The 12,139-nt window shown below is 43.4% G+C and overlaps 2 protein-coding genes across 4 annotated transcripts; one reads left to right on the top strand and one right to left on the bottom strand.

Moving 5' to 3' along the window:
• Nucleotides 1-29: 29 nt before the first annotated feature.
• Nucleotides 30-7,585, bottom strand: LOC129793720 (protein ELYS homolog). 3 transcript variants are annotated; one of them, XM_055833965.1, is made up of 6 exons: nucleotides 7,403-7,585; nucleotides 7,219-7,342; nucleotides 4,921-7,150; nucleotides 3,347-4,862; nucleotides 314-3,279; nucleotides 30-243 (listed from the first exon to the last, which is right to left on the bottom strand). In XM_055833965.1, exons 1-6 carry the CDS (start codon nucleotides 7,479-7,481, stop codon nucleotides 124-126), a joined length of 7,035 nt encoding a protein of 2,344 aa, XP_055689940.1. In that variant the 5' UTR covers nucleotides 7,482-7,585; the 3' UTR covers nucleotides 30-123. The 3 variants fall into 3 exon arrangements, with proteins under 3 accessions (XP_055689940.1, XP_055689931.1, XP_055689949.1); XM_055833956.1 differs by having other exon boundaries at nucleotides 7,219-7,345; XM_055833974.1 differs by having other exon boundaries at nucleotides 337-3,279; nucleotides 7,219-7,345; nucleotides 7,403-7,554.
• Nucleotides 7,586-7,625: 40 nt separating this feature from the next.
• LOC129793807 (uncharacterized) lies at nucleotides 7,626-9,237 on the top strand. Its single transcript, XM_055834189.1, has 3 exons — nucleotides 7,626-7,780; nucleotides 7,929-8,101; nucleotides 8,164-9,237. The coding sequence occupies exons 2-3, from the start codon at nucleotides 8,004-8,006 to the stop codon at nucleotides 9,191-9,193; spliced, it is 1,128 nt and encodes a 375-aa protein (XP_055690164.1). The 5' UTR covers nucleotides 7,626-7,780; nucleotides 7,929-8,003; the 3' UTR covers nucleotides 9,194-9,237.
• The last annotated feature ends 2,902 nt before the right edge of the window (nucleotides 9,238-12,139 follow it).

The raw sequence follows: 12,139 nt of genomic DNA on the forward strand, positions 1-12,139 counted from the left end.
TCTCTCAACGGAAGTTTTAACAATGTGCGAACAAAAAAGTTCAATTTGGGAAATATTCCAAAATTAAATAAGAAAACGAAAAATTTAGAGAACGATGAATGAAAGTAATTGAAAGTCAGAAACTTATTTCTTCTTCCTCAGATTCCTTCCTGGCGCATTGTCCTCCTTTGCGGGAGAAGTATCAGTGGTGGCTGTAGCTTTGCCTCGTCGTCCTCGAGTCTTGCTTCCAGCACTACTTGTTGACTGGAAAGATGAAGAAGAAAAATTTAGGAAAATTCTGTGAAAAAGCTTTTTAAGAAAAAAAGTTCTTTACCTCAACACTCATTCCTCTCTTGCCCCTGGTTGACTTGGAAGTACGACTTCCCTTGGATTTAATGGATTCCGGTGTTGATTTCTCACTCATCACTGACTCATGGTCACTGCTCTCATCAGCACGACTAGCCCGTTTGGCACGTTTTGGAGCTTTGGGTTCAGTAGCCTTGGTTCCCTTGGAGACCTTCTCGAGAACAGCTAGCTGGCTTCGGGTCAGACGTCGTGTCTCTGAATAAGCAAGACTCGCCTCCTCAGTCTCCTCTTCCTGAATATCAGGCTCCACTGGTGGCTTCGATGCACCCCTAATGTTGCGAGACTTTCTCCCCACAAAGCTTCTCTCTGATTTTGCATCATCGACTGAACTCTCATCCACTGAGCGCTTCCTGCTGCGAAGATTCTTTGATGGGGTATCCCCATCAGCAACATCCACGGAAGATGTGGAGGCCAATCGTGAACGAGGCCTCTTCTTTGTCTTTGGAGTATCCTCTTCCGGAACCGGAGACATCGGCAGCGGCGTAGTAGAGCGTGATCGCGTCTGCCGTGATGCCTGAGCAGCATCCTTACCCTCCTGGGGATCTTCACTCTGTGCCCGACGCTTCCTGGGTGTGTTCTTTGTCTCCGGAAGAATTTCCAATGGCTTTGAACGAGCTCTTGTTGAGCGTGGTGTTGCTTCTCGCTCTTCTACCAGGACGCTTGAACGTCTTTGCGTAATTCGAGCCTTCGGAGTTGGTGTACCCTCATTCTCAGAATTCTCCAGAAGCATAGATTTACGTCTTGTGAGCATTCCCATGGGGCGCGGAGTATCTTTTGCCTCAGATGCAGCTCGGGAATTTCTTCTCTTCTTCGCTGGAGTCTTCTCTTCCATCTCCATGAGGTTCTCCTCCTCAATTGTCGACATCTTAGGCACGGATGTAGCTCTAGTTATCCTTTTGGGCACTCCTGCTGATTGCTGATCTTCAGTAGATGCGGATCTCTTAATTCCTTTTGCAGATTTGCTTTTGTTTTTTCTCACTTCAGTGCTTTCTTCGATTTGATGAGAAGTTTTTTCTTCAATTTCCTTCGATTTATTTTCATTTTCTTTCAAAACATTTTCTCCAGGTTTCTCTTCTGTAGGAACTTCTTGAGCCTCCTCTTTATCAGGATGTGTGTCCGTTGTTAAATAGGCAAACTTGGGTGGAGGAATAATTTCCACAACTTCCTGCCTCTCTTCTTGGCTTTCATTTTCATGTGAATCAGCCTCAGTTGTGCTCTCAATCAATTCTTTGGGAGGTTCTTGTTCAGCAGAAGATGAAGAAATTTTCTCTGATTCAAGAGCAGGAGGATTATTAGATGGAGCTGCATCTGTTGTGAGAGATTCTTCTGTAGATTTTTGGGGCATTGCAGCAACGTGATCAACTTCAGAGGATTCCTCTATCTTTGCATCCGGAATTTGCTGAGCTTCAGATAATTTCGGTTCTTTTTCATCTTGTTCTCTGGATTCCTGGAAATTTTCTTGGATCTCTTCTTGAGCCTTGATCACCTCAGTGACTTGCTGATCCGCGGAAGGTTCCTTGACGTCATTTTCAGTTTGTAAATCAATTTTCTCATTTGACTTACTGAAAGATTCATCACAGGATTTAAAAGAAATTTCAGCATCATCCCCCTCGTCGTAGATGATTCCTTTCTCCATCACATTCAGACTGGATTCTTCCGCCATGGATGGTGGATCTGAGTGGAAGATATTTGCAGGAACTTCTTCTCCAGGATAAACTGTTGAAATGATGGCTCCTGTATTGAGAACATCCACTGCTGATGGTTCATCAGTGTGCTCAATCTCATGGGAAAAGACTGTCGTCATGAGTGCTGCCTTATTGTGAATTTCCACGGATTCTTGCTCATCTTCCTCCATTGGCTCATCGAGTTCTCTCACTTCAAAAGTAGCTGCTTCGTGAGAGAACACTGTAGTCATGAGAGCACCTTTGTTATGCTCACTCTCTTCCATTTCTGTGACTTCCATCGCTTCATCTGGTTCTCCCTGTGTTGCAGATGATTGTTCAAACATCAGAGCATCATTCAGCTCATCATTGCCATACTGAGAGTCCTCCTGAATCTCCAGATTCCCATAGAGATCATCAGAAGTAACCTTTGATGGTCCAGGCTGTCTTAGTGGTGAGTTCTTCAGGGGAGACACATCAATTCCTATATCCAGCATCACAGATTTCTTCCTCATTAAACTTGGAAGCACTGCAGCGACTGGCTTGACTTCCTGCGGAGTTGGAACTTCATCATCTGAACTGTCCAGGATATCAATTACTTCATTACTAACTATTGGCTTTCGAGGTGGTATCCTTGACTCATTTATACGTTCTTCCTCATCTTCTTCAATTTCAATCTCTTCATCTTCCGCCCCATCGTCTTCAGCTTCCTCCTCTTCGTCATCCTCGTCATCTTCTTCTTCCTTCTCTAGCTTATCATCATTTTCATGAAAAAACTTGTATGTCCTTCCAGCTCTCTCCGCCTCTTCATCACTCTCTTCTGATCCACTCTCCTCTTCTTCATCATCTTCTTCCTCCTCAACTTCTTCTTCATCCCCATCTTCTTCTTCTTCATCTCCTTCAACTTCAATATTTTCATCTTCAACCTCTTCCGACGAGCTCACACTTGCCTCGCGAGACTTCATCTTTTGCGCAAGAACAGCCGGATTCAGGAGCATCCTCTTTGCTGGTCGTTGAACTTCTTCTTCATCCTCACTTTCCTGCTCCTCTTCATCCTGATCATCTTCCTCCCTTTCAACTTCTTTATCTTGTTCTTCTACATCAACTTCACTGCATTCCGATACTTCTTCCTCAACTATCTTCAAGGAATCCTTTGAGGTATCTGATGCCAGAACATCTGCTTCCTCTTGATCATCCTCACATGTCACCACAATTGCAGGGATACTCATGTCTGGCAGAGAATGTTTTGCTGGCAAATAAGCTGATTCAGAAACTAAAAGAAAATAAGAAAAATTATTAATAAAAGAAAATCTTATTTTTACTGTTTTTTGGGAATTTACCTTCGACAATTTCGAAAGATGTCGTTTGTGCTTCATTGGGAGTCTCTTCTGCGTTGTTTTCCTTTTGACTTGTATCCTCCGGAAGTTCACAAAGCACAGGCTCAGATGGAGGGAGAAGTTTTTCTTCTGTAGCTTCAGCACTACTGACAAGAAGCTCAACTGAGCTCTTAACTTCTTCTTGTATTTTGTGGGGACTTGGAGAGAGATCTCTGAGGGATCTTCTTCCTTTGGGGGAATCAAATAATTTCGAATTATTCCTCGAGGATGCCGGTGAGAAGTATTCGTCAATTGAGGAGTCTTGTTGAGAGCGTTCTTTGCTTACGGGACTAGTTTCGCGCAAGGATGGACGTGGAGTTGCTCCTAGGAAGGATGTTCCCTTCATTGGAGACCTATCCATGTCCGATTCATCCATTGGCTCATCTTGTGGCTCTCCCTGAATGTCCTGCACCATGAAATTGGTTTGAGTTTGTGCCGGTGAATCCACATCGAAGAACTTGAGGGAAGTCTGGGAGAAAATTGTGCTGTTTTGCGTTTTAATTGTCTCCTGGAGTTTGCTAACTTGCTGATGAAGATCACTGTCAAACTGATGAGCTCGTGTCTTCTGCGGGAAGGGTGTGAGATGACGCGTGGGATCATCGAAGCGATATTTCTTCTTCACACCACCAAATTCTTCCTCCTTTGCTGGAGATTCCTTCTCAATCTTCCTCTTCTGTGTGCTATCAATTGCTCTCGCGTACACCATCTTACTCTCGGGCCTCAGGAGGAATTCCTGGATGGGTTTCCGCACAAATGGGGCACTTGTCAATTGATTAGTTGACTTTGCCTGAAAGAGCCACGACAGTGTTGCATTCTCCACAGCAGCTGCTGACTTCTGATAGATCCCACCGCTGAGGCTGCGTTTCTGCTTTATGAGATTGCTACTCAATGGCACGGGGTCCTTTGAATGTGGTGGGAATTTTCTGTGCTGCTGAAAGAACATTTGCGATAAATCCCGTACGCTTGGGGTCATTGTGGAATTGTAGGCATCCATTACGAGTCCCACAGTTTCCGTATCAACATTCCCCTGACACATTTGCTTCCTCTGCAGTTCTGCCACAAGTTTCAGTGCCTCCATGTACTTTGAACGCTGCAGAAGGTAGGTGAATTGCAAATTAGACGCTAAATTGCAATCAACTTCCCGCAGAAATTCCCCAAGAACTTCCCCATCTGCCTCAGTGAGGGCAAGATTGAGAATTTTGCCCATCAGCTTCATTTCCCAGCACATGGTGAAGAAATGACGTAGAAGTGTGGGATCTCCGCGACTTTTTTGCAACTGAAATGCTTCGCAGACTAGTTTATTGGACAGGAGGGTTCGCATCTCGAGGAGAGGTGAAATTGGCGGGCCTGGAGCTTGAAGAGCACGCAAAGCCAGTCCTAAATTGTCTTGAGCGAGGAGACATTCAATTAGAAGCTCCATCTGCCACTGTGAGAGATGCTTATCCTGCCCCAGTGGTGACACTAAATCCTCCAGAGCGCCCTGAAGCAAAAAAAAAATCATTAGTCTTCAAAAGCAAATAAAAATGAAAATAAATCACCTCAAGATCCCCATGATCGAGCTTCCAGAAAGCTTGAGTTGTCTTAATGAGACTTGTATTCATCTTAAAGACAGCCGGGAATTTGATGAGATTCCTAATGATCCCAGCATACTTCTCCTCATTCTTCATTGTCATATCCAAGTCCAGCAGGAGGTACATACACAACGCATACTTATTCTCCACGGGAAAATCAGTTAAACGGAAAATTTTAATCATTGACTGCAGCGATGTTGGCGGATAGAGACCATTCCCACCACTTTTGCGCCACAGATTTCTCAGCATGGCGCCACTGCATTCCCTCTCGATGAATGTGTCAATGTAGAGGAGGCTACACGAGCAATCTCCCGTGTGGAAGCTTCCTTTCCGTGTGAAACTGTGAAATCCCATTCGCTGCTTGTCATAGAAGTCCTTGAGGATTGTATAGGGATACGGAATGGCGTCAATTGTTTCCTGACTGTACGATGACAGCGTCAGGGATTTGGGAGATGAATTCCACTGACCCTCAGGCAGGAGGCCCATATTGAACAGCCACTGGAGTACTTCGTGATAATCCGCGGACTTTTGCATTGATCTCAGTTGCTCCGAGAGCGTTTCCTGGACATCCTGGGGAATGTACTCCGCACAGAAAGTCACAATAATCTCAAGGAGTTCCGCAAGTAGTCTCAGCTGTCGTGTACAGTGGGCGAGAGTCTTTGTTCCGTGTGCATCGAGGCTGCGTCCGGAAAGATCAAAGAGACATTCACAGAGCTTCTCGCAGCACTCCTGAACAGCACCCACACGCTGCCAAATCCACTCTGTCAGCGTTGACAGGGAAAGCCCCTCGAACGGCTGACGCCCAAGGTGACTTCCATCAGCCCAAATTTTGGCACATTCCCGAAGGATTCCCACACAGTTGTACTCCAGTGCAATGGAGAGTAGAAGATCTCGCTTTGCTGTGATGGAGGAATTCTCTTTGTGATTGAACTCTGTGAATTGTGGCAGGAGGACAGCCGCCAGCATTTCGCGATAGCACTGATCTGGGTCCAAAATTGCCTTTGGCCCATAAGCCATGAAGTTCTCAAGGGCTCTATTCTGCAATCCCGGCCAATGGTATCGATCACAGCCTGTTTCCGTGACGCAGATGCAGTCAAATGTGAGGGAGTTGGGATAGAAATGCTCTTCGGGGCGCTGAATGCTGTTAAATGCCGTCACAGTGCTCTCATCGAGCCACACATTGCACAGCTGCCCGGTGGTAACGGGAAAGATGGCGAGGAATGTACTGCCCTCGTGCCACTCTGCGTAGTCCGGCAACTGCTCCTTGTACCACTGATTGAGGTCAAATACTAAAATCTGTCCACCGCCATCTACGGAGCCCCACGACAGCATACAAATGCTCGTAATGGGGTCCTCCGGAGTTAGTTGTCGGCTAAAAGTCTGACAATCAAGCGGATGAAGGTTTTCACTGTAGTTTGGCATAGTTAGGCAGGGTCGGCTGGATTTGAAATACTTCAGAACTGTTGAATTCCGTTCATCAACATCCTCACCAATTGTAACGGAGTGCATCACAGCAATGGGAAGTTTGGACCAGGAGTGTAGAGCCCAAATGTAGACATGACCACGAGGATCGTCAGCAGGCTCCATAAAGGCCAGCTTCATTAGCGGACAATTGCTCTTTGGCGGGTAGGCTTTGTGGATTCCCTCCAATTTCTGCAGGTTGTACAACACAAGAGACCCATCGGCACATCCTGTGGCCAACATTGCAACGTCCGGAAGATCCAAAAGTGAGATAATTGCCGATGAATCATCCACAGAGATTTCTACGCCAAAAAATGTCTTTCCTCGCATGGCGTGATTGAGAGCTCTCTGCATACTCTCCAGGGGTGCTTCTGCGTCCATAATTGTACACGGAAGTGGCTCTACGTGGCTCAAGATGTGCTGATTGAGGGCAAACATACTCGTGCGGAAGCCAAGAAAATTGAGATTTACAAGAGCCAACTTCCCCGATGACGTTCCCACGGCCAGGCATCCATCGTAAGCACCCAGAATATTGCTAAAATACCCCACTTGGACCTGTGTACAGCTGGCAATGCCATCATTGATGCTAATGAATTGCAGCGGGCGTGATCCTTGGACAGAGTACAAGCAGATCACCCCATCGAAGGCAGATGTCTCAAAACCAACGGCCAAAACTGCTGTTTGGATTTCCGGAACATCCACTTCCGCCACACATGTGATACTCAAGGTTAGCGACCTGAAAACATCCCGAAAAAGCAATTAGTTTTCAACCTTCCCTGACTTCTCTTCCCTTCAGTTTCTCACCTCAACGTATGCTGGAAATTGTAACCTGAGACTTTGGCTCCCGTTCCCACGGCAGTAACTTCCAGGATGGGGCCTTGGGCTTTCCAGCAGAGCCTCCCATTCCTGCAGATGCCGGTCAAATTATCTTCTGCCAAAAATGAAGCCATTGAATGCAATTGCAAAGAATTCCCATCTCTTTTCCTACCTTGTTCATTGCTTTCTGAACTTTGTTCTTCCTGAAGACGATTTACAAATGAGACACTGGACTTCAGTGTGAGCTCCATGTTGCGGAACAATTGAAAAAATCCTTACAAAATCTAAGAAAATTGATAAATAATTAAGGCGCGCGACCACGCCGGGAAAGTTGTCTGTCAGTTTGCTGTCAGTCCGCTGTCAATGTTGTCAATAATGGAATTTTGAATAAACGAAAAAAACCTACCAATTGTTATTCTTAAAAATTTTCCCAATTTCCTTAAAAACTTTTCCTTATATTTTCCTGATTTATTAAAAAATTACTTAAAATACAAAAGTGAAAAGGTGAGGGAAAGCGTGAAGATGTCTCTTATGTATTGAATGTGTGAAGGTGAGTAAAAATAAAAATATTTTTCTCTAAATTTCCCTTGAAAATATTTTTCTCACACACGTGATTCTACGGGAAAATACGGAAATAATATTTTCTAATTATCTCAAAAATGGCAAAAATGTTGCTAAATACATTTTGGGGATATAAGTTGGTGATTTCCTCTCCAAGTGATTCATTTGGTTGAAAGGTGAATGTGGAAGTTGAGCTGAAAAAGAAAACGTTGATGAGGATGAAGTTCTTCCTGTTGCTGTGGCTTGTGGTGAACGTTCAAGGATTTCGGATTGCAGAGGATGTTTTCAGTGATTTATTTCCATTTGATGTGTAAGTTTTTAATTAAGTAAAATTATCTCGAAGAAGGAATTAGGAATACTTTTAATTTTTAGAGATTATGAGGATTGGCTGGAAGATGATGCTGTGCGGCAGAAGAGAGATCCTCTTTCGATCGTTCTTACTGTGGAGAACGATAAATGCGGAAAGGATGATCCCACATATTTGAGTTTGCCAGAGGGTAAATTAGAATCTCCAAAAAAAGGATCAGAGCTCTTTGTTAAAGCTTGCCCATGCAAATCGAAATCATCGGCTTCCAAGAAAAGTCCCACTTCAATGAGAAAACCCCCAAAACCACCAGCACAGCCTCCTAAACAGCCTCCTGTTGTAGAAGGTCCACCAGTAATGCCCCCTGTGATAGAAAAACCTCCAGTACACTCATATATCCCAGTAGATCCTCCGAAACTGCCTACAGAACACGAAGAGCCTTCAAAAGTGGAGCCTCCTAAAGAACCAGAGCCTCCTAAGACAGTACCGGAGAATCCCTTTGAATACCTCAAAAAAGATCCCGAATATTCACCTGAACTGAGTGGAAGATTTTTTGCCGGTGACTCCATGGAATACCTCTCGAGTAGCAAGAAAATCACATCAATGGAATCAGAAGAACTCTTGAATGGGAAATACGCAGGAGCATCGTCTATTTGGGATCGCGAAATAAAACAGAGTCCAATGGCTACTTATGCATCAATGAAATGGGATACGAATCCCTTTGCACCACCCCCTCAACCAGCTCAACCCACTTCCCCACACTACTTTGTCGATTATGTATCATCTCAGCATCACAAGGACCTTCCGTATGAGGTGCAGTACAAACAACCACCCCCCGATGTAATGAAACTCATTGATAAGCTCTACTCAACACCGGAACATACCTGGACTAAAACAGATCACAATTTCGGCGATAAAGAATTAGAAATAATTCACCGGATAAATACAGAATATGATTTCAGACATAGTCAGTCAGAGTATGAGAGACAGGAACGAACGAGAGAAGCCGTGTTGGACTACATCAAATCAAAATATTATCTAAAGAGTCCGACAAAACAATCAAAGAAACGCATCTTTGTTGTTCATAGTAATTTTTAGGAGATTAAAATAAAATTCAAGTTCAAAAAATACACGAAAAGAAATGTACAACAGTCTTTTATTTAATGTTTTCTCCATTATATTTATTTTAGCCAGAGATAAATAAAAATGTTTCAGAAGAGCAATGTCACCACGGGGCCCATGGGGTATCCTATGCTATACAGTCCTTGGTTGTTGTTTGAATTTACACCACAGCATAAGAAAAAATGTTGTGAAGAAATTCCACAATTGCAGCGAAAGTGCGAAGAATGTATGCATACAAAATGCCCCAAATGTACAACAAGTGAGAAAAATCTTGAGTTAGCTTTTTAGTGGCTATATATTTAAGTCCATTGGGTAACTTCTTGTTATTCCACATCTGGATACGTGCAAAGGTTCTATACAAGAAAATGAAAGAAGTGCTCTATTTGTTGATTATTCTGGGATTAATCGGAAGTAATATAGCCGAAAGTGATGCTGGTGTTGCCTCTGATAGGTCAGTTAAATTACCATAATTCATGTGAAGTGTTATTTAATTTTATTTAATTTGTGCACTAAATTCAAATTAATTCTTCAGGATAAACGATGAAAATATTCAGGAAGATGGAAATCGTGATCTATCGGAACTCATTCGTCAGAAGAGAGTTCCAGTCTCAGTCTTATTCACGATCATCGATGGAAAACCAAGTTGTGAAGGTGTCCACGAAGATGGAAGTAGAACAGGAAAGCTAGGCTACTTAGTGAAGCAAATTCAATCTGAGATTGAAAACATCCACCACCCAGAATGTGGATGTGCTGATTGTGTGAAACAGAAAGATGTTGATGATATTCTGCACAAAATAAGTTATCTGGCAAGTTTAATTGAGTTTTCAAAGGATAAGAGCTACGACATGCCAAAAACACACATTGATAGTTATCCTTCCAAGGAACATGTTTCCATACCACATCCAACGTATGAACATCATCCATCTGTAGTGCCAATTAAGGACCATAAATCTAGCATTATAACTAGTGGCCCGGCACTCCATGGGGTACATAATTTAGAACCTGCAAAGTTACCTGAATATGAAATGGAAAAACCAGTAGGTAAGCATGTACCAGTTGTAGGCTACCCAGTAAAAGAACATGGAGGTTCAGTTCACACAGTTCCATCTTCACCACATGGATTGCCTCTGAAAGAGCATGGTTCACATTCACCCAAAACTGTGGAAACCGTGCCAATTCATAAATCAACTCCTGCTAAATTACCTGAATATGAAGTAGAGAAACCTTTACCAATTCATAAGCCAGTTCCCGCCAAATTACCAGAGTATGAAGTGGAAAAACCCTTAGGTAAGCCTACACCAGTTGTAAGCTATCCTGTTAAGGAACATGCACCAATCCATAGACCAGCGTCAGCAAAATTGCCAGAATATGAAGCGGAAAAACCAGTACCAGTAGCAAGTTATCCAGTAAAAGAACATGGAAGTTCAGTTCATTCGGTTCCATCTCCTTCACATGGATTACCTTTCAAGGAACATGGTTCACAACTCCCTAAAACAGTGGAAACTGTTCCTATTCATAAACCAATTCCTGCTAAATTACCTGAATACGAAGTAGAGAAGCCACTACCAGTTCATAAGCCAGTTCCTGCTAAATTACCGGAATATGAAGCGGAAAAACCCTTAGTAAAGCCTGTTCATACTCATGGTTTACCAATTAAGGAATATGAAGGATCCATTAAATCACACCCCTCTTCATCTCACAGTCTTCCAATTAAGGAACATGGTTCATCTCATTCAAAAATAATTGCAAGTGCCCCTGCTCATCACCAACCAGAGTACAAACCAACTCCTGCAAAACTACCGGAGTATGAAATGGAAAAGCCAATTAGTAAGCCGGCTCCAGTTGTAAGTTATCCTGTAAAGGAACATGAATCAATCCATAAACCAGTTCCTGTTAAATTACCTGAGTATGAAGCAGAAAAACCTATTGGAAAACCTGTTCACACTCATCAGGGTTATCCCGTCAAGGAGTATGAAGGATCTGTTCACTCACATCCTTCTTCAACTCACGGTCTCCCAATTAAGGAACATGGATCACATCCATCAAGTGTTCCTGCCCATCATCAGCCTGAATATAAGCCAGCTCCTGCTAAATTACCTGAGTATGAAGCGGAAAAACCTATTGTGAAGCCTGTTCACACTCAAGGCTATCCAGTTAAGGAATATGAAGGATCTGTTCATTCTCATCCTTCTTCAACGCATGGTCTTCCAATTAAGGAACATGGATCACAACCATCAAAGGTGATTGCAAGTGTTCCTGCTCAACATCAGCCCGAATACAAACCAGCTCCTGCTAAATTACCTGAGTATGAAGCGTTAAAACCTATTGGAAAACCTGTTCACACTCAGGGCTATCCAGTTAAAGAATATGAGGGATCTGTTCACTCACATCCTTCCTCTACGCATGGTCTTCCAATTAAGGAACATGGATCACATCCATCAAGTGCTCCTGCCCATCATCAGCCTGAATATAAACCGGCCCCTGCTAAATTACCTGAGTATGAAGCGGAAAAACCTATTGTGAAGCCTGTTCACACTCAAGGCTATCCAGTTAAGGAATATGAAGGATCTGTTCATTCTCATCCTTCTTCAACGCATGGTCTTCCAATTAAGGAACATGGATCACAACCATCAAAGGTGATTGCAAGTGTTCCTGCTCAACATCAGCCCGAATACAAACCAGCTCCTGCTAAATTACCTGAGTATGAAGCGTTAAAACCTATTGGAAAACCTGTTCACACTCAGGGCTATCCAGTTAAAGAATATGAGGGATCTGTTCACTCACATCCTTCCTCTACGCATGGTCTTCCAATTAAGGAACATGGATCACATCCATCAAGTGCTCCTGCCCATCATCAGCCTGAATATAAACCGGCCCCTGCTAAATTACCTGAGTATGAAGCGGAAAAACCTATTGTGAAGC

The sequence above is a fragment of the Lutzomyia longipalpis genome, chromosome 1, assembly GCF_024334085.1.
Source record: "Lutzomyia longipalpis isolate SR_M1_2022 chromosome 1, ASM2433408v1".
NCBI lineage: Eukaryota > Metazoa > Arthropoda > Insecta > Diptera > Psychodidae > Lutzomyia > Lutzomyia longipalpis.